General features: G+C 34.3%; 1 protein-coding gene across 1 annotated transcript in view; it reads right to left on the reverse strand.

Moving 5' to 3' along the window:
• Nucleotides 1-2,253: 2,253 nt before the first annotated feature.
• DACH1 (dachshund family transcription factor 1) overlaps nucleotides 2,254-24,132 on the reverse strand; it is a 383,401-nt gene continuing 361,522 nt past the window's right edge. The window contains exons 7-8 of the mRNA XM_081815014.1: nucleotides 11,534-11,685; nucleotides 2,254-2,529 (exon numbers count right to left, since the gene is read on the reverse strand). Coding sequence (XP_081671140.1) covers nucleotides 2,269-2,529; nucleotides 11,534-11,685 — 413 coding nt within the window. The 3' untranslated portion in view covers nucleotides 2,254-2,268. The remainder of the gene's footprint in view (nucleotides 2,530-11,533; nucleotides 11,686-24,132) is intronic.

The following is a 24,132-nucleotide window of genomic DNA, read 5'->3' on the forward strand; positions in this document are numbered from 1 at the left end:
ATCTGATGGAGTATAAAACCTCACTGATAATACTAATGTGCTACTGCTTACAATAATGTGGTATTTATATACAAAACTAGATTATGATACAAAAAGTTAATTATGATACATTTTCTCCTACTAGACAATTTAAACATTTGTGTATAATATGTAATCAATAAATAGTAACAAATAAATGTTCACAAAATGTATGTTAATTATACTTTCAGTATCATAATTATTTTAGCTTTTACAATATATATAAGGTAAGCAGTTAGCATACGGGGAGCACCCAAATGTTTTTTTGGGTTTTTTTTCCTGGTTGATAAACATTGTGGATGTGAATGTGAATATGACAGAATCAGTATGAGAATATCCTTTTGGTAGACTTAGTCATAGGGAGTAGTCATTCCAAGTTTACTATTTGATTTCTTACTACAGATGAAAGAATAACAACATTTTTATTTAATATAGTATTTAGTCAAAATATAAAACAAAGTAATAAAGGGTCAAGTAAGAATTTGTTTCAATTTCTAATCTTCATATGTTCCCTTTTTATAATTATTAATACTATTAAGGTGGCAAACCATTAACTTGTTGAGTTTATTGTTGCTGGTAATACATATTAACAGAGACTTCTTTTTTATCAAAATGTACGTTGGCTACAGTCTTTTAATAAAAATAAAACCGGTTTCGAATAAATGCTAATTTCCTTTACTTAATAGGGTGAAAATCATATGCTTATCTTAACAAAATCATTTGCCTACTGTATCCCTTTCCAAAGATGATTGTTTATAAGTGTCTTTGAAAATAAACAGTAATTTCTGAATTACTTATTTGGATTGTAAACTTCCATGGGACTAAAAGCTCAATACCCAGTGTCTTGTCATTGACTGCTTATTGTTTCCTCTTCTGTGATTGAACCGAATGGTATTGCCATGTTCTCTCTTCAGGGTAGTACACTACTTCAATAGATACATTTATAACAGATAATTATTGATAGCTATTACTTTTAATTTATTGTTCACAATTAATTAAATGGGAGGATCATGATGTGATCTGTGAAGTGTTTTGCCCTCTAGTGGTTAAAGAAAAAAAACAATGTAAGTCCTCCAAATGATTTGAACCAATAAAATTCTAAAGTTCTCTCAAGTAACCAAAAGATTACTTTAGGAATTCGAGGGTCTAACTGTAAGTCTTGTCAGAAAATAATAATAATAATAATAATAATAATAATAATAATAATAATAATAATAAAAGACTTCTCCAGGTGAGAACAAAATCAAGACATGGCTATCTCATGGAAGATGGTTCTATATAATGAACCCTTTGACCAATCTTCATTATTCACAAAGAACACATCCCATTATCAATGTTTATCTTGTTTTGATTACTTTGGTACCTAAATCTATGTGACATCACATTATCTAGATGAATGCTATACATGGGTGGTGATGGCTTTCCCAAATTAGCCTCGTCCCAGGAACCCACTAGCTATTGCTTCATAGTAACTAATGTAAAAACCTACCAAGTCTTGCTGGTTTGAAAAACAAAAGAGAAACAATGATTTTCAAATGACTGTATCAAACATATAAAAGGAGGATATGTGGAATATTTTTATTGGATACTTAATAGATGAGGGAATAGGTGCTCCCCCTCTAGAGTATTTAGGAGTATCTTATAGTTGAGGCAAAGGGAAAGTTGGTTTTAAAGAAAATACTCTTAATCTCATACATAATATAAACACACAAATATGAATGACCCTCAAAATTATCTATACATGCACTGTAAAGTGTGTTAGAAGAAGCAATTCATAGATTGGTAATATCATTATTTTTAACCAATAAAAATTCATATTGATTTCTACACTAATGTGTATTTGACCTTGTTGGATGAAAATGAGGCATTCAGAAAGAAAATTATACAAACACTCAACTTTGGTCATTTGTTCAGATATTCATCAGTCTTCAATTTCAGTTGATAAATATCTTACTAAATCTGTTTCGCTTGAATAATCAGTATTTTCTATTTTAGCTTTATGACTTTAACTCTTAAGTTTTTCGAAGGGCAATTGTGAATGAATATAAAATTTTTCTTCATGGCTGTCATCAGAGCTCATTCTTATCTTAAAATTATTTGTTAAGCTCTATGAGCAATAAAAATTATGTGATTAATGATATAATAGATATATTTCAATTCCCTGAGGTACAAACAGAAGAGAAACCATATATACTCTGGAGATGAAAAATTACAATGAGCCCAGGATTCAAATCCTGCTGTGAACCTCAGCTATAAGTAAATTAACAAAAAAGCTGTAGTCTCATAGTAAATCACCAAACATAGTATTGTTCTGTTAAATATTTTATTGAAAGTATTACACTTATTTGGAAGTTCAGAAATACCTCTATTCTTTTGTTCCATAGCCAACTGCTTCTCAAGTGTTTCCCTCAGTTCTCTTTCCCTTAAAAAATCCATCTTCAGCTCTGTTTTTTCCAGTTGGACTTGTTTTTCTTGAGCTCTGGCATTATCTATGGCAACTTTCAAGAGCCCCTGTACAAAGAAGGCATTCAAAATTGTAATATTTTGGAGCAAAGCACATTTCATTCATTACTTGAAAGCATTTTTAAAAAAGAACCAACTTATCAAATTCTTTCATTCTTGTATATTCACTCTGTATTCACTAGGACAAGTACTTCAACTAAAGCACAAAATTTCTAAATCTAATTAAACCATATTAGGAAGACAAATGTTTTTGCCATGCAGGTTTGATTGCTTTTAATTAGATATCTAGATCTAAAGCTAAATGAGGGCAGAGACATTTTCTCTCATTTGGTACTATGTCACCCAGAGTCCAGAGAGTGCCTACCATATAGTAGATTCTAAAAATTTGTTGAACAGAAATTATAGTACTGGTATATTTTTTCTTGAGGCATATATGTAAGGGATCCAAAACCTAGTGTTTTAATAGTGTGTTATTTTTTAAAAAGTCATTTAAAATGGTTATAATAAATTGAGAATAACTTTTAGGGGACTATTTGACAGTATAACTCAAGAGTATTTGGTAAAAGTAAAGTTTATTTATACAATAGATGATGGAATCTCTTGTATAAGAGATATACATGAAAGTTGATTTACTCTTTGCTAATTAAAAAATTTTGGAATATTCTGAGATTCTTGAAAATGAGATTATGGAAAACAAAGAAAAAGTAATCTGCACATGCTCTCTCTTAAAATCCTTTAGAAAATTATTAGTAAAAATTAGAGCTAAAATTTCTATCATCAGCTCAGCAATACAAAAAGCTTTTTTGAAGTGGAAGGTATTTTGCCTTGGTCTGTGAAATTTTCTTTTGGTTTTTTTTAAGATTTTATTTTATTTATTTGAGAGAGAGAGAGAGAGAGCACACAAGCAAGGAGAGAGGCACAGGGAGTGGGAGAGAGAGAATCTCAAGCAGACTCTGCACTGAGTGTGGATCCTGACATGGGGCTCAATTTCACAACCCTGAGATCACGACCTGAGCTGAAATCAAGAGTCTGATACTTAACCAACTGAGCCACCCAGGTGCCCCATAGAGACTAAAATTTTCAACTGAAATGATAAATGAAGTGGAAGTTGGTGCCATTTGTAAATACACTCTAAGATAGGACCCTTCTTGCAGGAGACAACATAAGCAGTCAGAACCACTCTGGCTTGACTTGTTAGCCCAATAGAGGTGTACCCTTAGATCAGCTCACCCATGTAGCATTATCATAAGCCATTTTATTCTCTTTTCAAGCACATATAAATTATTTCATGTTTGTTATAACTGACCCTGAATTTCCTGGTGTAATTCTTGTGAAATGAAACAAGCTGGAGGGTTTCTACATGGCTGTTTGCCCCTCCCTACTCTTTTGTTTTTAACAATAAAACATAGCTGCTAAGGAAACTGCCATCTTAACTCACTTCAGCAACATTCCTGTGTATGTTTCTTCTTCATCAGGAACAAACAATTAGTAACAAATGAAAGAGATCATTACATCAAGTGCCCTTTTAGATCACCCCAATTAAAACTTTAGTTTAGCTGTATTTTAATTCTAAGATACCAAATTCTAATTTTCTGCTCTGATTGCTCTTGTTGACTTATCTTTGAAAGATGCACTCTCTGTGCAGTGTCTAGAGATTATTTAGCAAGATGCCAATGTTGGCACCACTTAATGTGTTGATTGGTTGTATTATCAGTAGCTGTTTAAAATAAATTACTATTAAACTATTACTGTCCTTGGCTGACAAAACACAATATTTTGGTGTTCTTTAAATATGAAACAATCATTATGAATAAACATGTTGAATAATGTTAAACTGCAACTCTAATTTGTGTAATTTTACATTAATATTTGTTGTAACATACGAAGTTGCTAAGAGCATTTATGTTTACTGTTTTCTTTTGTTACAGTTGCTGCTAATGTCCCTAATGGTAATACAGTACCTATTCCTGCTGATTATGTCTGAAAAATACTAGCTTTAAGATCCAATACCCTCCAGGGACTACTTATAAGCTATATAAAATTAAGTTTCATTTTTAGACTTTAAATCAGTGCATATCAGTAGGAGTCCAGTGTGAACAAAAATCTGCACTAGAGCCAAACTGATACATATGCAAAAATATGTTATTGCCCGTGACAGCTTCACTGCAAAAATACAGAAAACCGATTAAATTTCAATGCAGCAGGGGGCTGGGAAAAGCAATAGCAAGTAGTGTTCACAAAGTCTACAGATCATTAGGACACCATTTTAACCATCAGTGATAATAGTATTTTCAGATTTGTGTAACTTCTGTAAATTTTCCAGGTAGATCATATGCAAAGGTCACACTAAATGCTGAGTCTCACGTGGACATGCAGGATTGAGCAAAATTCTGTGATGACAATTCTGTGATGACGAATTACAGCAAAAGACACAAGGTTTAAAACATGAATTTTTCTCCGGGGGGGGGGTCAGTTACGATGTTCAACAATGACAATTCTAAAGAAATGTGTTTAAAGCTTACTCCATGGCATAGCAATTATAAGAGACAATGGTTGTTTGGCCTCAAATTTATTTCCCATAAGTGAGGCATACTTGTTGTCGTATACACAAATGTTTTCGTTTTCTAAAATGATCTACCTTGTAAATCAGATTATTTTAATCACTTCCCAAAGAACAAGTCTATATATATATTTCTTTTCAGAAGGGCATTGTAATTGATTTAGCAAGTTTTCAACTACTTCTATAGCCTAGAAAGTGCAAATATCTGCTTGTATAAGAGAAGTTAAAGTAATACTGATATGAAGGAAACATTTCTTAATTTACTAGTTGGATCCTAGATTAAAAGCTTACTTGGCCATATTTGTTTTTTATACAAAAACTGTTTCAGAATCAGATGGTGACTAAAGTTCTTTGAGTGTCACTGGAATTAATGTGACAAAATTCTGTTCAATAATGCATTGCTTCTAAAGAGAGTAAATACCTGACTTGAAGGGGATTTCAGTGATTTGCCCATTCTTTTTTTTTTTTTTAAAGATTTTATTTATTTATTTGAGAGAGAGAGAATGAGAGACAGAGAGCAAGAGAGGGAAGAGGGCAGAGGGGGAAGCAGACCCCCCGCTGAGCAGGGAGCCCGATGTGGGACTCGATCCGGGACTCCAGGATCATGAACTGAGCCGAAGGCAGTCACTTAACCAACTGAGCCACCCAGGCGCCCGTGATTTGCCCATTCTAATTAAAACCTTTTAAAGCTGAAAAAAACAAGGTCCAGAAAGATCAGATGACTTATACAAATTCCCAAACTAGTAAATTGACTAAGCTTAGGTCAGAGCTCCCAAGCTTATTTATTTTTTTCTTTTAATGTTTCTTTCCAGGATGAGAAGAAATAGTGGCCCTGGAATCCAGGAACTTTTATAGACAAACAAATATATACTAGAGCAGTATCAACTAATGCATATTCACAGAAGCTCTTATAACAAAAGATACAACTATACTTAGTTTAATGGTTATGGCTCTTGTTCTCAAAAAATTGGTCAGTAATGCATACCCCCTCAAAAGCACTTCTAGGTATAAAATCCATCTTGTGATTCATATGATCATGTATGGCAATACAGCAACATGGGCTCTGTAATTATCCTGCCTATGTTTAAATCCAGACCCACCACCATTGCATAACCTTGATCAAAAGACTTGTCCGCCTCCATTTACTCATCTGTAAAATGCGGATGATAATGAAATCCACTATATAGGATTATAAAGATGATTCAATGTAATATCATATAGAATTAGCATAGAGATGGACTGTAGATATTGTGATTTATAATAAGAAACATATTTGGGGGGTGCCTAGGTGGCTCAGGCAGTTAAGCATCTACCTTTGGCTCAGGTCATGATTCTAGGGTCTTGGGTCCCACATCAGGCTCCATGCTCAGCAGGGAGTCTGCTTCTCCCTCTGCCTCTGCCCTTCCCCCCTGCTCATGCTCTCTCTCTAGCTCTTGCTCTCTCCCAAATAAATAAATAAAATTAAAAAAAAAAAAGAAACATATTTGGTCTTCATCCCAATTGTGGCACAAAGATCCTGCAATGGGTGGAATTTCCTAAGTGATAAGAGTAAAAAGATGAAATGGGTGTCTTTTGTTATTCATAATAAGCCCCGCCCAACTACACCTGAGTTTATTTTAATAAGGTGACTTTTGGAGAGGCCTATGGTTGGAATCTGGTTGTCAGGGAAACCAACTCAGAGCTGGGACTTTCAGCCCTACCCCTCTCCATCCCCCTCTCCCCTCCAACCTCTGGGAAGACAGAGGGGCTAGAGGTTTGAATTAATCACCAACTATGCTTGATTTAATCAATCATACCTAAATAATGAAACCTCTATGAAAACTCAAAAGGACGGAGTTCAAAGAGCTTCTGGGTTGGTCAACACGTGGAGGTACTGGGGGGGTAGTGTGCTCAGAGAAGGCACGAGAGCTCTGCACCCCTTCCCACATACCTTGCCCTATACATCTCTGCCATCTTGACTGTTTCTGAGCTATATCCCTTGATAATAAACTTGTAACCTAGTAAGTAAAATGTTTTCCTGAGTTCTGTGAGCTGCTCTAGTAAATTAACTGAACCTGAGGAGGGGGTGATGGGAACCTCTGATCAATAGCCGGTTGGTCGGTAGCCAAGATTACAACCTGGACTTGCAACTGGCATCTGACATTTGGGTAGGGGGCAATCTTGTGGGACTGAAACGATGAGATCTGAGGCTATCTCCAGGTAGACAGTGTCAGAACTGAGTTAAATTGTAGAGAATCCAGCCGGTGTTACAGAATTGCTTGGTGTGGAAATTAACTACCAGACATTTGGTGAGCAGAAGTGTCCAAAGTGAAGTGATGTTGCAGTAAGATACTGAGAGCAGAAGACACACACAGGAGTATTTTTCCTATGTAATGACACATTAAGATTGTTCAATAAATATTAGTTTTTACTATTGTCATTATTATTGTTGTGATATACAATATACATAATGATATACAATATACCTTAAGTATGGTATATAGTTCAGACTTTTAAGAGATTAATGCTATTCTCTTCATCAGAGTAAACTGTGTTTAGAATATTGGATATATTTCACTGTTTTTTTTTTAATGAACTCTTTTCACAAATTGGTAATGAGAAAAAAAGAATATGTAAGTATGATTAAACATAAAAAGAGATAACACCAATATATCTGATCTTAGTCTACCCATATTTTGAAGCCAATGTCCTATTTTGTTGTTTATCTTTTTGAAAGTTTCCTCCTCTAAGTATTTTGTCTAACTCTGTTATAATTAAAATGATGTATTAAAAATGCAAATACAAAACTATTAGCTTCTTTTAAATGTATAAAATATAACATCATTGGCCATGACATTGAAATGTAAAGACTGGAAGATGTATAATCAGAGTGTTTTGGTCTTAGTACTAAGTCAGATTCTTCTTCATTTTCTTTTGTCAAACACAGAAATTAGAGAATACTTCCTAAGTACCATAGTTGTATTATGTTTATTTATTAGACCATAGTGATTCAATCTGTGACTTGCCATTTACTGTGGTTTTAACAATCCTTTTAGGTCTTCCTTTGTTTATTTAATTCCTCCAAACAGACAAATCATAATGAACCAAACTCCTATCATATATCCCTCAAGGCATATATCTTCAATGCTAACCTTATCCATAACTAAGTTTTATATTCCCTACCTTATTTTACCTTTCTTTTTTTTATTTACCTATTCTTATTTTAATATTTGTAAGTCATTTTAAATAATTCTTATAAGACAAACAATGTAAATTATTTGTTCCCAATCCTATGTACAAACAGATTGTAGTGATAATTTACAGCATGAAAGCTCAGAATGAGAATAAAGTTCTCCCTTAAGTGTATTTGTTAATTGGGTAGCCAATGTTCAAAGGGGTCACATTCAGTAAATTGACACTAAAATTCTAGTTTCCTCACCTAAAATCTCATAGGGAGTGAGTTTGGACATGTTTGAGTGAGACAGGCATAATAAAAGATTGCCCACATTGAGAAAAACAAAATTCCACATAAAATAAAATTTTTAAAAATCCCAAAAAGTTGGGGCACCTGGGTGGCTCAGTGGGTTGGGCATCTGCCTTCGGCTAGGGTTATGATCTCAAGGTCCTGGGACTGAGCCCCGTATCAGGCTCCCTGCTCAGCGGGGAGTCTGCTTCTCCCTCCCTCTCACTCTCCCTCTCTCTCAAATAAATAAATAACATCTTAAAAAAAAAATCTCAAAAAGGAAAACCTGGAATAAATCCATATCACTCACTACAGTGAAATTACTACACTGTAGATATATATATTTAGTATGTATAGTATATATAGTATATTTAAAAATACTAGTATGTAGTATTTTTCTACAGGTCCTCTTTTAAAGCACAAAGAAAAAAAATTATGAAAATTCAATTTTGGTATATCATGGCAAGAACATCTGTACCAACCATTACAAATTTTAAAATTGAAATTTATCAAATTATAGAGTATCATGAAATTAAGTTATTTAATATTAGAACAATAAACACTTAAACATATTTTTTTGAAGGGCTTTCGGTCATTAATTGTAAGAAAAAAGAGACCTCAATACATTAAATTTAAATATGACCCCATGTCTTAGGTTTAATTAAAATAGTAGGTATACATAATAAAGCTTTAATTTCATATATGGCGTTGTATGATTTGAAACATGCAAACATTTTTAACTCAAATGTTTTTCATTGCCATCCTGATAAAATAGCTCCAAAAGAAATATGGAGATTTAAGTTTACCACACAAAAAGTATGTTACCATTTTGAAATAGAAAGCAGAGAACCCCATTATATATAATTGAAATTGCAGAGGAAATTGAGGTAGGCAGGACGTGATTACCCAAATTAGAATTTGGACAGCAAACACATTTATACTGTATGCCCAGTAAGCCAGGGTCAGGACTACTTAAACATTCTATACCATTCCTAGGATATTACTATAACTCAATAAATGTGGCAATAATAAAAGAACTAGCATTTTTAAAAAATGATGTGAAACCATTACTAAACATAAATCCCATATATATGTGGGTGTGTATATATGTGTACACGCTTATTAGTATGTATGCATGTACTGTGTATGTGTGTGTGTCTTCCTATGCATGGAAGTCAGTAAGATTTTTAATTTTTATTTTACCTTATGTTCACATACATGAATACACTGAAATGGACAAGCATAATTTATTTTTAACAAAGTATTCTTATTGTGGGTGTTTTAACTTTGATGGACCCAGATCCCTATGGTTTGGGACTAGCAATAAATAATTTAGTTTGCTTTGACTACTGTTCCATCATCAACTCTTGCTAAAATATGTCCACAAGGCTGGTTGGAAGGTCAGAAAGGAGAGTATATTAAATCTAGAGATACCATCAATAAAATATTTGTCTAAAATCTGTACATTTTAAAACTGGGGTTTTCTTTTCTTCTTTTTTAAAGAAATAATTGCAGTTTGAGGTGATGCAGATACATTTCTAGTCTGGGTAATACTGGTGGGAGGGGGTGGGGGAGGCTGGTGGATAAATACACCCAAACTGACAGTATTTGACTTAGAATGCAAGAGTCCATGTGTAAACCCACTTTTCAGATGAGCAAGCTGGTTTATACTGATGAAATCCAGAAATGTTTTCTCCACTGAAATTAAAGTTAAATGACCACTTTCCTCTTTAAAGACGTTTTAGTTAATGAAGATACATACACCTGGATAGAGAATTTTACGTAAACCCTTAGCTTTTTCTTTGCTTCATTGGGAGTTGTTAACATAACAAAATTAATTGTTCCCTCCTTTCAGACTGTAAATTCGGAAATGTTGGAGGATATTTTCTGAAATCATTTAATTTCACAAAAGAGAAATTCATTAAAAATTCTACCTCACTAAAAAAACAATAATATGGGTCAAATTTAGAAAAAAAGCCTATGTTTATTTTAAAATATAATCAACTATTTGGCCTTAAGTTTAGGCTAGATTGATGATTTATTTGAATTACTGAGATATAAAACCTTAAAGTTGAATACAGTTCTGGAGACTCTAATTACATTGTATTAAAAATGCCACATTAGTAGATGAGAAGATATGTTACATTAAAGGCCTTCTGTTATGTCCTCGGAGAGGTAAATAAAATTAATTACATTTCTACTGGGAGAAAGTTTAATATGGTAGGAAATGTGTACAGAAAAATATCACGAAGAATCAAGTGCTAGAGTAAAAATTAAAAAAAATAAATAACAGCAGAGTATCTGCAAGCACATTCTTATTATTAGCTACTCCAAATAGGGAGAGGTAGATGGCCAAAATCTCCATCTGGGGTCCACATGATCACTTCATGTGTGGGCAAGAAAATTACGCTTTCTTGTATCCCAAACACTCTTATTACTTTGGCTCCATGTTCTATGTTATTGTTAACTGTAAGTATTTTTGATTCATAATGTACTGTACGTAAAATATACATCCTGAGGACTACATAGGAAATCCGTGGAAAGTTTTGTATAGCTTTTTGAAGTCTATTCTTTGAAGAAACCCTATTAACTGAAACAAACTTATTTACGAAAGAAGGGATTTTCTGGATTCTTTTATATTAGACATATTCTAAGTGACTAAACATATCATTTCCTCACTGGAAGGCCAGCAGTTTAAAAATAACTAAATATTTATTAGAACTGGTGTGCCGTTGTTGAGTAAATCAGACAAACTTAAACAGTTAGATTCCTCCCATCAGTTGGCAATAAGGAGAACATTTAGGCAGAATGATTTTTCAAATCCCAGGTCATTTTCATCGAAGCTTTTATTAAGGCTGAATATACATATATCAGTATTTCTAAACCAACTTGATTAGTGTAGCAAGTTTAAAATCTTAAATTGCTGGGAAAAGTCCAATGCCATTGTTCGGTCAATCCCATGAACGGATTAAGTTGGAATAGTATGAATTTGGGAAAAATCTACACTGGATCTTCCACGTTCCTACCTTCCAGATTACAAAAAGGCCTACCTGTATGTTAGTCAGAAGGGTCTCTATGGAAGACAGTCCATCAGGAAACAGAAAAGGAGGTGGAAAACCTGGAGGTAGTGGTTGTCCATGCCCAGTTAGAGAAAGTTTGTCAAGGCTGTCTCTTGCGGTTGGTGTGGAAAGCGGGGTCTCATCTGTATGTGATTGAAACAAAAATATAGAACAAGTTACGCTTGTCTGTTTTTATTAGACCTCAGTAATGGCTTCCCTAGTGGTTTCCAGAACATTTATTGCAAATTGGTTCCTGCTATCAGGAGAAAATGCTTTCTGCTGAATTTTCTTTAATGAAAAAGCTGTGGAGATACAACAAGATAACATTAATGAGTAACTTTATAAGCCTTTTAAATGCAGTCTCTAATGAGACTGAGTTTACAGTGCCATAGAATCTTTTTAAAACAAATATTATCTCACATATAGTTGTGATAATATACACAGGCTGACTTTATGGGCACCTTCCCAATTATCTCATTTTAGTTTGTTCTGTTTGGATTGACAATAGAATATTGCTAGAGCTTCATATAAAAGAAATGCTTTGTATATTAGTGTGTTTATTTCTCAATTAACCCTTCCTTTATATCAATGATTTGTTCAAATACATTCTTAAGGAATCTATAAAAGAATGCACAATTGAAATTTGTCATTTTACAAATGACAAGAAAAACTAGAATCAAATATATTCTCCCTAAAATAAAACTGAATTATTCAATATCATTAAAACTAAAGATCTAATTCTTTTGACCCTGAATACCTTTTACTTTCATATTGAAAAACTAGCCCTTTATACATGAGAAAGGAGTCTAAAGAAAGGGTAATAAAATGCAACTTCCATAACAATATTTAGAAAATCAAATATAAAACCCTCTAAGATAAATTAATCTTTACTTTGTTTATTGAATATTCTTTAATATTTTAAGCAACCTAGAGTAATGTCCCGATATGGATTCTTTTTACTCTCAGAGTGAAATCTTTTCATTCAGTTCTTTATTATTTAAACATTTTTACAGTTTCATTTAAGATAGTTACACGTTATGGCTTATTTTAGTTTATTATATCACAGAGAAAATTTTATTCATGGCAGGATTCTCAATTTTATAAATATTTTCATATTTCACCTCAGGAAAATTAATCAGAGCAATGTATTTGCACAGTCCTGATAGTATCTCTCAATTTTGCAAGTGGCTAAAAACTTCAGCACACTTGCCTTTATGCTTATAATTTGATTCTGCTGTTCTCGATCATTCCTTTATTTTTCATTACAACACCTAACCACACAACACGTTTTCCAATTACCTCTCTCTGGGGCAGAAATATTATGGAAGTAGCCACACTTCTCTGTCTCTAACTAATGTCAGAACAAGTTAAATTCATCTCCCTCACCTTTCCACATTTCTAGTTAACAAACCAAAAGGGAAGAAAGGTTGGGGAGGAGAGTTTGGGACACAAGCCATCTATTAGCTGCCTCTCTTCTTACGCTCACACTCTCACTCCTCTGCAGTTTCTCCTTTCCTGTTCACTTACTGACAGGCGATCTGAGGCAGCAGGTACTAGAAGAAGCAACGGAGTGAGTAGCTAAAGGACGACTCACTGTGTCATTATTTTTTTTATCACTCTTGTCACCAGGGTTAAAGAAAGCCCGCAGTGCAGGGGTAGGGCTACTGCATGGCTAATGCGATCAAGATGATCTTGGACACCCTTTACCTAGTTGTCATAAATTACTCCTCCAGACCAAGGCTGCTAGTGTTTTCTCACAATAGCTCCAAAAAGGCGCTTGTTAAACATCTATGTGCATGTGAAATTGTTTAAGAATGGAGAGCAATATTTTTCGATCAGCATCACCTTAGCTGTCACATGCTAAAGAAAATGTGGCTTAATAGATCATGGGGATAATAATTGCTTGTCTCTTGAAGAAAGGCATAGAACCAGATGACCACCTGAGTTTGCTTTCAGCTTTAGAGACTGATTCCACAATTCTTTAAAGAATGTCCAAGAAAAAAGAGCCATATGAATGTGTATACACACACGCATATACACGCACACACATTTGATTATAAGTTCCATCATCCCCATGACTGTTTGATTTAAATTCAACACATTTATGCTTGACTATGTTTGGCTGTTGTGTGAATTAATTCATAAAATCACTCATGATACATACATTTACGTAGCTAATATTTACTTTACATAAACAATATGCTAGGCGCCGAGGATAGAATGCTGAAAAACACAATCTGCAAGCCTCAAGTAGCTTATCTGGACTGGAATGACTGATCCCAATTGTTAAGTAGTCAATTCCTACAGTTAGTAAAATATTTGTCTTCCATCATTATTCCATTAGCTATTCCATTTTTCCCAATATAGGATTAAAATTGTTCTATGTATATGTTAGTGTGTGTGTGTGTGTGTGATATTTTTTTCTGCAGTTGCTTCAATGGAATGCTCACCTTAGTCCTCATGGTTTCAACTATCATTTGGTATAGACTTAGATGATTGGATTCATTCATTTATCATTTTATTTAGTAGAGATAGGCACAAGGCCACTTTAACTCAATATGTAGCTAAGAAACAATCAAATTTAGGGCACAATGATGACTAAAGAAATGAAAAAAGAAGGGTGATTCTTAAGATCAATACACATTTTTGAAAAGAAGACAAACTAATCAAGATCAAACATACAAAACAAAAATATTCCTTTGTGCTTCAAGACCCTACTAAAAAGTTGTCATCTTGTGGCAATTAACATCATAGAAAGTCTCATTTAGTCTTCCTATAAAGTAGTAAAATTAAGAATACAGCCCTTCCTTTTGAAATAAAAGTGACCTTTGATATCTTAAATGTTCTACAAAGATTAAAGCAAATGTTTGAGAGGCCAGACAACATGGAAAAGAGTTTGACATTACATAATCTCCATTGACTTCAAACAGTGAATGATGATGAAGCACAAATTCACAAAACACCTTATTCCAATTTGATATATCTGTACATATTTTTTAAAGTTTTATCTTTAAAAGAAAGCTTGTCAGATGCCATGTTTTCTGGATTATTACAGACTTGACAATGTAATCTGTTTTTTGTTCTTGAGTATTTTGCTTTCAAATAATTTTAAACTTATGGAAAAGTTACAAGAATTGTACAAAGAATTTCTATATACTCATATAATGGGTTGCCTGGTAACCCTCTAAAATACATGTCCATGCCGAATCCCTGGAACCTAGTAATGTTAGCTTGCTTGGAAAGAGGGTTTTTATAGATGTGATGAAATTAAACATCTTGAGATGAGGAGATCACCCTGGTTTAGGATAGGTGCTAAATCCAATGACAAGTGTTCTTATAAGAGAAAGGCAGAGGGAGACTTGAGAGAGACAGAAGAGATCCACAGTAAAGAGGAGGAGGCAGAGTGGAGATGGAGACAGAGATCAGGATTTCCCAGCCATAGTCAATGCATGCTGCTGATAGCCACCAAAAGCTACAAGAGGTAAAGAAATGGATTCTCCTTTATAGCCTCTTGGAGGGAGCTTATCCCTGCTATTACCTTGATTTTAGACCTCTGTCTTCCAAAACTCCAGTAAGAAAGTTAATGTTTGTTATTTTAAGCCATCAAGATCATGGCAATTTGTTAAATCAGCCCTAGAAAACTAATTCAACTCCTTACTCCAATTCACCAATCGTGTGTATTTTGCCATGTTTGCTTTTAAATTATTTCTCTCTCTCCCTCTCTTATTCTGTGTGTGTGTGCATATGTTTGAACCATCTTCCCTTTTAATCCTAAAACTTCACTGCATATTTCATAAGTATAAGAACACACTCTTACATGACCACAGTAAGTACAAAATCAGCAAGAATAACATACACAGAATACTATTATTTAATCCAGAGTTCGTATTCCAATTTTATTATGTGAGATATTTTACTGTAAAGAGTTAAATAACTAATACATCTTTTAATTTACTTGACAAGTACTTGGGGAATATTTTCTCTGGGCTTGTGGTAAGCATGTAGTAGCCTCTAAGATGGCCTCTGATGATTCCTCCTTCCTAGTATTCACATCCTATCTAGAACCTGCCCCCTAGTCTGAGTCAGATCTAACAGAGAAAAACAAATGTGATGGGATGTCACTTCCAAGATTCAGTTATGAAAAGTTTATAATTTCCATTTGTCTCTCTCTCTTTTTCCTCTTGCATTTCTTGCCCTGGGGAAAACCAGCTGCCATGTCACGAGACAGCCCTGTGGAGGTGCACATGACAAGGGACTGAGGCCTGCCAAAAACCACATGAGTTGGCTTGAAAGCACATTCCCCCTGCCCAGTTGAACCTTTTGATGAAGCTACAGCCCCAGCTGACAGCAGAACTGAAACCTCATGAGAGACCTTAAACCAGAACCACCCAGCTAAGTTGCACCCAGATCCTGATCCACAGAAACTGATATTTTAAATGTTTGATGGTTTAAACCACTAATTATTGGTATAAATTGTTACACGGCTATAGATGATGAAAACAGGGCATAACACTGTATACTTTGGGATATATAAAGAAAATGACTTAGTGTCCAATGAGTATCACCTATTTTGGACACATAACAACTTCTTCAGGCTTCAGTTTCCTCAAATTAAAAAAAAAAAAAAATAGCAGTTTGAATGGGACAAACTCTAGCATCATGCAAATCTTAAATTTCACATTCTCTATTATTTCCTAAAAAAATGTTAAAAATTAGTTGAGTGGATATTTCACCTATACTGACTGGAGATTTTGCCTATATTGATTGAAAAAGAATTGAGTCACATAAAACACAAAATTTCAGAGCAAGCTCTTGATTATTTAGGTTTACAAACTCCATTTTACAAGGATTCTTAAGTTTTCTTGCTTCATTTTATCAAATTAGAAAATATTCAACCATTTATAAGGCAGGTACTCCCCACACCCAGGATGGCAAATTAGATGCAGGGAAGGGTTAGTCTTCCTAAAAATAAAGGAAGCACTTTTGAAAGCTGCATTAATTAGGGTACAATTTTTTTTTAAGTACTCCATATCCATAGGGGACTAGTAGTTATGCCAGTTCTCAAAGGAGTTCTTGTTATTTTTAAATTCCTAAGAAAGAGTGGTTTTTAACTTTCTTGTATTTTAATTCAGTTACAGGGAAACACGGTGGCTTTCTAAAAGAAAATAGAAGCACACACATCACCATCTCACACATGATTTCATCTGTTGACCAGAAAAAATACCAATGACCATTTTTATAATTATATAAGAAATATAATGACAGATATAACACCATACAATCAATTAACATCAATTAGAATATGATGGGCAAGATAAAAATGGATGACAAGAAAATGTGTTTAAAATTCCAAAATCAATAAATTATGAAAAATGATATTTCTTTCTTCTCATCATTCCATCTCATGATTCTCCTCATAGTTTAAGTCATGTATCAATAAATGACTATCAGTAAGATTGATGCCTCTGTAGGACAGCTTTTTTTTCCATCCAATCTTATCACGCATAACAATTTAGCAGGATATCCTAAGGAACAATGTTGTTTAAAAAAATAATGGGCCTCTACTTTTAAAATGTTTTCTTTCCTGTTAATAAAATCTAACTCAGTTGTTATTTTCATAACTAATCCCTTTGGGTTTGAATTATATATTCTCTTTCAAGTTCTTGTGTGTGTGTGTGTGTGTGTGTTTGTGTCTGATGTCTTTTATTACATCATAAATTCCAAGTAGAAAAATATTCACTTTTAGAAAACCATACGTTCCAAGGGAATTCACATTTATTCATTTTGTTGTAAAGTAGATAGCAACATTATTAAAATAAAAAAAGTCTCCATATTTAATGTTTACAAGTGATCTGGGATTTTACATTGCAAATATTATATTTTTTGTACTGGAAAAATGAAAAAAATGTTGACAAAGATTCTAGAGAATATGGTAATCTCTATGAATAGTTATTTATAAAAATATGAATTCTTTGCCATTTTGATAGATTTCCATCACAATCATATAGAAAGTTAAATTTATTGGTGTTTTTGTAAACTCATCAGCCACATTATTCAACTGGAGTACAGGCATGGATAATCTAAAATATTAGGGATTGGTGTTTAAAAAAAATGTTGAAACTTATATCCAGACATAAAACACAGTCATTTAAATTGAGTTCAACCATATCCTCAATCCTAGTTCATTCCTACTGTAGGACTCTGGGTTTAATTTGGCAATGGAAACTAATAATAAAGTTGAATAATGTGATCCAGAATGTAATCTTAAATTAGAAATGGTCATGTAAATCTTTTCCTTTCTATTTTCATCTTCTCATGAAATAAGGAATTTCAAAATATCACATTAAAATTTATTTGCATGACTTTCATGTATCTATTTCAATTCTTATAAAATATCCAGGGGTATGATAGAATGAGGCTAATTTCCTGTATTTAATTTTAAGTCCACTTTTCAAATTCTGGATATAGCTATGGTAAAGTGAAAAGCAAGCCAGGCTAGATTCAGAAAGTGTGAGTTCAAGTCCTGGCTCTAGCAACTATTAGCAAATAGTAGAGCAAAAAATTCATCTCTTATAGTCCATGAGTCTCATTTGATTTATTTACTAAAAAGATGATTACAGACTCAAAGGATTATACCTTAAATCTAATTAGATTATGTATATGAAAGTGCTTTGTAAAATATAAAATACTAATAGACTATCAGTAAGCAACAAATAACTAAATGTATTACACATCTCCTTTTGTAAACCTGGCTTCAATGTGCCATGGAGGGAATCCTGGTTGTACCATAAGCTTGAGACTTCTATACTCTTTCTCTCTAATGAGGCTTGTGATGATGAAGTATCATGCTGATAATAAAATTATTACTATACATTATTATAGTTGCCTTATACAAACTAACCCTGAATTAGTTCAGCAAACAGTTAAAATTAACTAGGATAGAAATAACTGGAGAAAGGGCAAAAGGATATGAACTAGTTTATCAACTTCTCTTCAGGCAACAGGACCTAGAGGAAATGGATAAGGTGACTTACCCAGAAAGAAAACAGTACAGATTTTGGAGAAATAGACTGTCAGAAGCATAAAAACACTTAAGAGTTTCCTTGGATATACTTGAAGCAGTATCTGGATTTTGAGTTTGGGTGAATGAAGGGAAGGATTTAATATGGAAAGGAGATCATTGTAAGTGCATGTCTGGCAGGATGCTGCAGGTATGCTAAAATATACACCAAACCCACAGTTCTGCCTAATTTAATGCATTTTAAAGTATGTATTGCACATATATGCAATTATCTTTATCAGTGGATTACCTTTTGGGCAGTTTACCTTTGGGATGCTGATGGAAGTTAGGGACCACTCCTTACAGGAAGAAATAGAACATAGAATCTCAGCTCCCTATCCAGAGTAAGCACTTATTAATGTCTGTTGAAGGAATATGTGAATGAGATGAGTTGAGACAAAAGCTGGAACAGTACAAAACGCAGAAATGAGAAGGATGTAGTCTCTTGCTCACCCTGAGGTTACACCACATCCATGACAGCAAAACTAAAAATACCTTCTATTGGAAAACCACTCAATTGATTACAAGACAATTTCACAGGCATTATGTTGAGTTAGGAGGAAGCTCTAGGAAGAAGATAAAGAAAAAACGCATGCAATTATAATCTCAATAAGGTCATGTGCCAAAAGATTGATTCCAATAGCACCCAGTGGTTATTTAGAAAAAGAAGAGATTATATTTAGATGATACAAGTTGAAATCAGAGTGGAGAAAAATAACATTTCATGGCATGGTGCATTAGAAAAGGGGATGGAATATTGGGAAAGATTTAAACAGGAGGAGGTTAAGCAGTTGTATAAGGAAAGTATGCAGGGACGACCTTCCAAGGAAAGCAGGGATCCTAAGTGCTCTGAAGAAACTTTGTAGTTTTAAAGGGAAAGCCTATTTGCGACCATTATTCTCAAGAGAGTCTTTAATTTCTGGCTATTCTACATTTGTATTTCAAAAATCTGTGTATGAAGGAAACTATCAAGCTATACCTTAATATTTCCAAACATGGCCTTCACAGCAAACTCCTCACTATCTCTGGCACCCGAGAAGAATGAAATGCAGGACTCTGATAGCTATGTGTACATTTTTTTTTCTTCCCACAGCTTGGGAAGAAAATGGAACAAAATGGAACAGTACCAAACACTAAGCACACACACACACACACACACACACATTTACCTTTTAAACATTTTCAGTGGCTTCTACCCCTGCTTGTTTGTTAAAGTCAAGTCATAGTGTTTGTGAAAGAGGTGGCCATTGGCTATGCTGAAAAGATCCACTTAATTGACCTTTCTGTCTTTTCCGTGACCCTGTAGGTTTAACTTCACTGCTGATACTGCAAGTGAATATGGGAAAACATTTATTGAAAGCTGCATAACGACCTGGTTATATTTCCTCGGTTGATGTTTTGCATATCTGCACAGTAGGGCCATTAAGTGTTCTAAGAGCACAACGGAAATAATCATAACATTTGTTTTTAGATGACTGACTCAGGACATGTACACCAGGCTTTATATAGAAACTGTTTTTGTTTTATTAAGGGACTGTTTGCCTGTTAGTGATAACATCATTAAAAATAAATGAAAGGGGGCTGGTAAAATGCTTCCCAAAAGCAGAAACCTAATTAAAGGTGATATGCCTGCTATGAGGCTTTTTTCAGGACTCAGAAATAGAACAAGGTTAGTTCTTTCTCATTTTATAAGGCCCAAAGAAGACCTCACAGTAAAACATCACTTCTGATCTAATTTTCTATTTCTGTGTACTTTAATAATCTACTTTAGAGTCTGTGCTTGCCCATAGAAAGTGAACTAGTTTTGTTCCTACAGATAGCTGCTTCATCATGTCACACTGCATGAAAAGAAAATCTGATGGTTCAGGTCAAACAAAAAAATGCACTCTCCTTTTGCAGCAAATTGTCTTGGTTGCGACATATACAGTAAGAGCAGTCGAAATAATGCACAAACATTTCATAATCCTAAAAGACCACTTTTGAGGGCCTGAGTTAATGGTAAAAAACATTTCCAAATCATGGTTTATAATTTCCAAAAGAAAAAAAAACGTAGACCCTTTCATTTTAAGGGGTGGAGTTACTCTAATTTCATGGATGGTGGAAAAAGCAGGAAACTGCATTCCCTTGATAACTCTGCCCTTATTGTGCTGTGACCTTGGCCAATTTACTTAAATTTACATCTGCCAAAAATGAGTTTCTGAAATGTGCTTTGAGAATTTTCAGGGGGTGGGGGGGAGGAGTTGTCACATCAATTCAAGGCCTTTTCAAAATTAATATGACTTCAGAAGAGAAGTAAAGAGAAAAAGAAGAGAGCACTGGGCAGCCTCACACAGTGCCGTACTTTGAGATCCTGGTTTCTTCTTGTCATCCCTGCCCTGCTCTGTTTCATTTATGAGTTTCCACGCTGAAAATGAATCTTCTGCTAAGTAAATAAAACAGAACAATTCCCAAATTATTCTCCCGAAATATGAGGAGCTCTGGTATCATGGATTACTTACTTACTCGGATTTGCACGTAGCTTTTAGACTAAAATGAGCATGGAATGGTAAAAAGTGTGAGATATCTTTGGACATCATTTGGTGTAAGTTTTCATTTTTCAGACAAAAGAAGTCCGATAAGCGATTGACCCAAAGTTCTTCAAACCCAAGTTTGCAAATTCTCATTTCTTTCTTCATTGAAAGTTATAGTGTCAATTTAAAGGAAATACAGGGAAAGAATATTTTGAATGCTTGCTTGCAAGGATATGCATACCCACAAACATACATACATTTAAGACAACTGGTGAAATGTGAAACATGGCAGGATATTTAATAAATATTAAGGAATTTTAGGAGTGGTAATGATAACGTGATTGTGATTTAAAGACAAGAGCCCTGATCTTTAAGAGATACACACTGAAAATAAAGAAAAAAATATTTACAGATTATGTAAAATATGTCTGGGATTGACTTCAGAATTCTCTGGGGAAGAGGAGGAATTGGGTGGGGGAACTTAGAACATAAGTTATTATTAAAGCCATATGATGGGTAGGTATATGGGTGGTTCATTATACTAATTTTATGCTTGTTTGAAATTTTCTATAACAAAAAGTTTTAACATAAAAACAATGCTATGCAGTAAAAATTCTATTAACTCATTTTTCTTTCAAAAGTCAGAGGCAGGGGCACCTGGGTGGCTCAGTCGTTAAGCGTCTGCCTTCGGCTCAGGTCATGATCCCAGGGTCCTGGGATGGAGCCCCGCATCGGGCTCCCTGCTCCGCGGGAGGCCTGCTTCTCCCTCTCCCACTCCCCCTGCTTGTGTTCCCTCTCTCGCTGTGTCTCTCTCTGTCAAATAAATAAATAAAATCTTAAAAAAAAAAAAGAGGCATTGGTATGATGATGATCATCAGCATTATCATTAAAATAGCTAGCATATATTGAGCACTTTCTATGTGTGCAAAGCAATGTTCTAAGCATTTTGCATGCATTGACTAATTTAATCCTCTCAATAATTCTGTTAGATTGTTACTAGTGTTATAGTTATTTTACACATGAGTAGAAAGAGGTAAAAATAAGTTAATTAACTTGCCAAGATAACTCGGCTAGTAAGGAGAGGAGCCTAATTCAAACCCAAGTAGCCTTGTTCTAGAGCCTTTAAACATACAAAGAATAAAATATCAATTATCTGTAAGAATAATTTGTTCGAGTATAAGAGACATACATTCCAAAAAAGGCAATTTTATAATTATTTTATCTCAGACTAGAAAGGAAACTTAGACGTTTCTATCCCTTTCCTTCTTTTTTTTTTATTTTATTTTTTTTAAAGATTTTTATTTATTTATTTATTTATTTGACAGAGAGACACAGCGAGAGAGGGAACACAAGCAGGGGGAGTGGGAGAGGGAGAAGCAGGCTCCCCGCAGAGCAGGGAGCCCGATGCGGGACTCGATCCCAGGACCCTGGGATCATGACCTGAGCTGAAGGCAGTCGCTTAGCCAACTGAGCCACCCAGGCGCCCTATCCCTTTCCTTCTTAATTAAGACTTTACTTACTCCTTAAAACCCAGCCAGTGGTCATCCAAGGCATCCAAGATTCATCTAAATTGGCAATTTGCACTGTCACACTGGTGATCGTTCATTTTTTAATCAAATTTTAATCAAATTTTAGAAGTAAAATTCCAGATTCTCACCACATGGGACTAGAATACTCCAGCCTTGAATTTAATAGACACTAATATCATCCCTAATTTAGGTGGCCCACAGAGGTATCTCCTACAAATTTCCTCACTCTACACCTTCACTAAGTGTCAGCCATACTGACAAAGTCTATACTTCGTGAGAAATATTTGACCATGGAAGTATCACTTTTAAAATGATAGGCACATTCATTCCATGAGGTAAAAGAGCAAGGCCTACTTAAAGACTCTTGAAACCAAAAATTACTGTCCAAGGGCTTCACTTCAGAAAGAGCCGGCCAGTCCCATGCCTTACTCATCCATCAGCTATGATTCAACTTTGGATATTGCCACAAATTGTCTTCTGCACTTGTTCCAATTAAGCGTCTCCTGAATTTCCTCATCAACCCTAGCCATGAACATGCCTCACTTTCCACCATAAGAACTTTGTTTAGGTTTCCAGTACTAGCCCCACCCACCCCGTGACTCCATCAGCGTGCTCCATGCTCACACCGGAAGCTCCTGGAGTTCTTGGCTACTACCCTGCTCTGGTAAGGTATCGTGTACCAGGCTGCTGAGATGCCGCCCTAGACATCAGCTTGCCGATCTAGAGAAATTAACTTATCCAAGTCTACTAATTTATGACAAATAATGACTCTTTCATGATGTTTTAGTACATCACTTTCTTCCTACCTCCCTTGCCATAATCTCTTGAGATGGAAAGCATGGCATGTGGATGTGAAAAATCTGAGGAGATAACCTAATAGCTCAATACCTTCAGCTTCACTGGTTTGAACCAATTCATGTTCTCCCTCCCATTCGTAACAACAAACAACTACTACATTTCACCGGGACTCTTTCAAATGATCAAATTCAATGAAAATTCTAACCAAAAAAATTTTTTTTTGCAGTTTTGTTTCCTTAAGTGTCTGTAATATGAAAAACTATGAGGGAAGTACTCTGTCCATCTTGTTCACCTGTGTAACCTCCCTGCCTGGCACATGACACAATTTTATCATCAGTTGGTTGAATATCTGATATAATTTACCTTCAAAACTAGTTAATTTGTTAAGCCCTTTGTTCTTATATTCATAAAGATAAATTTTAGCTGAGGTTAGTCTACATTTTAAATTAGCGAAATCTGAATGAATGAAAAAATATGTAATATAAAATGCTTTTAGTTTGGGTAGCCTTTTTAGAAATGTGAAGCCAGCATAAAAAAGTAGTTATGCTATTTTATTTATGATATTTTAATCTAAATTTTAAAACCCCAATTTTTAAAAATTGAGTGAATATATTCATGGCTATCAGTACAGAAAAGGGAGTAGTGACCATGTGTAAAAAACATTAAGATTTGATTCATCTGCATAAAAGTGAT

The sequence above is a fragment of the Leptonychotes weddellii genome, chromosome 3, assembly GCF_054177405.1.
Source record: "Leptonychotes weddellii isolate Sample4059 chromosome 3, ASM5417740v2, whole genome shotgun sequence".
NCBI classification, from domain to species: Eukaryota; Metazoa; Chordata; class Mammalia; order Carnivora; family Phocidae; genus Leptonychotes; species Leptonychotes weddellii.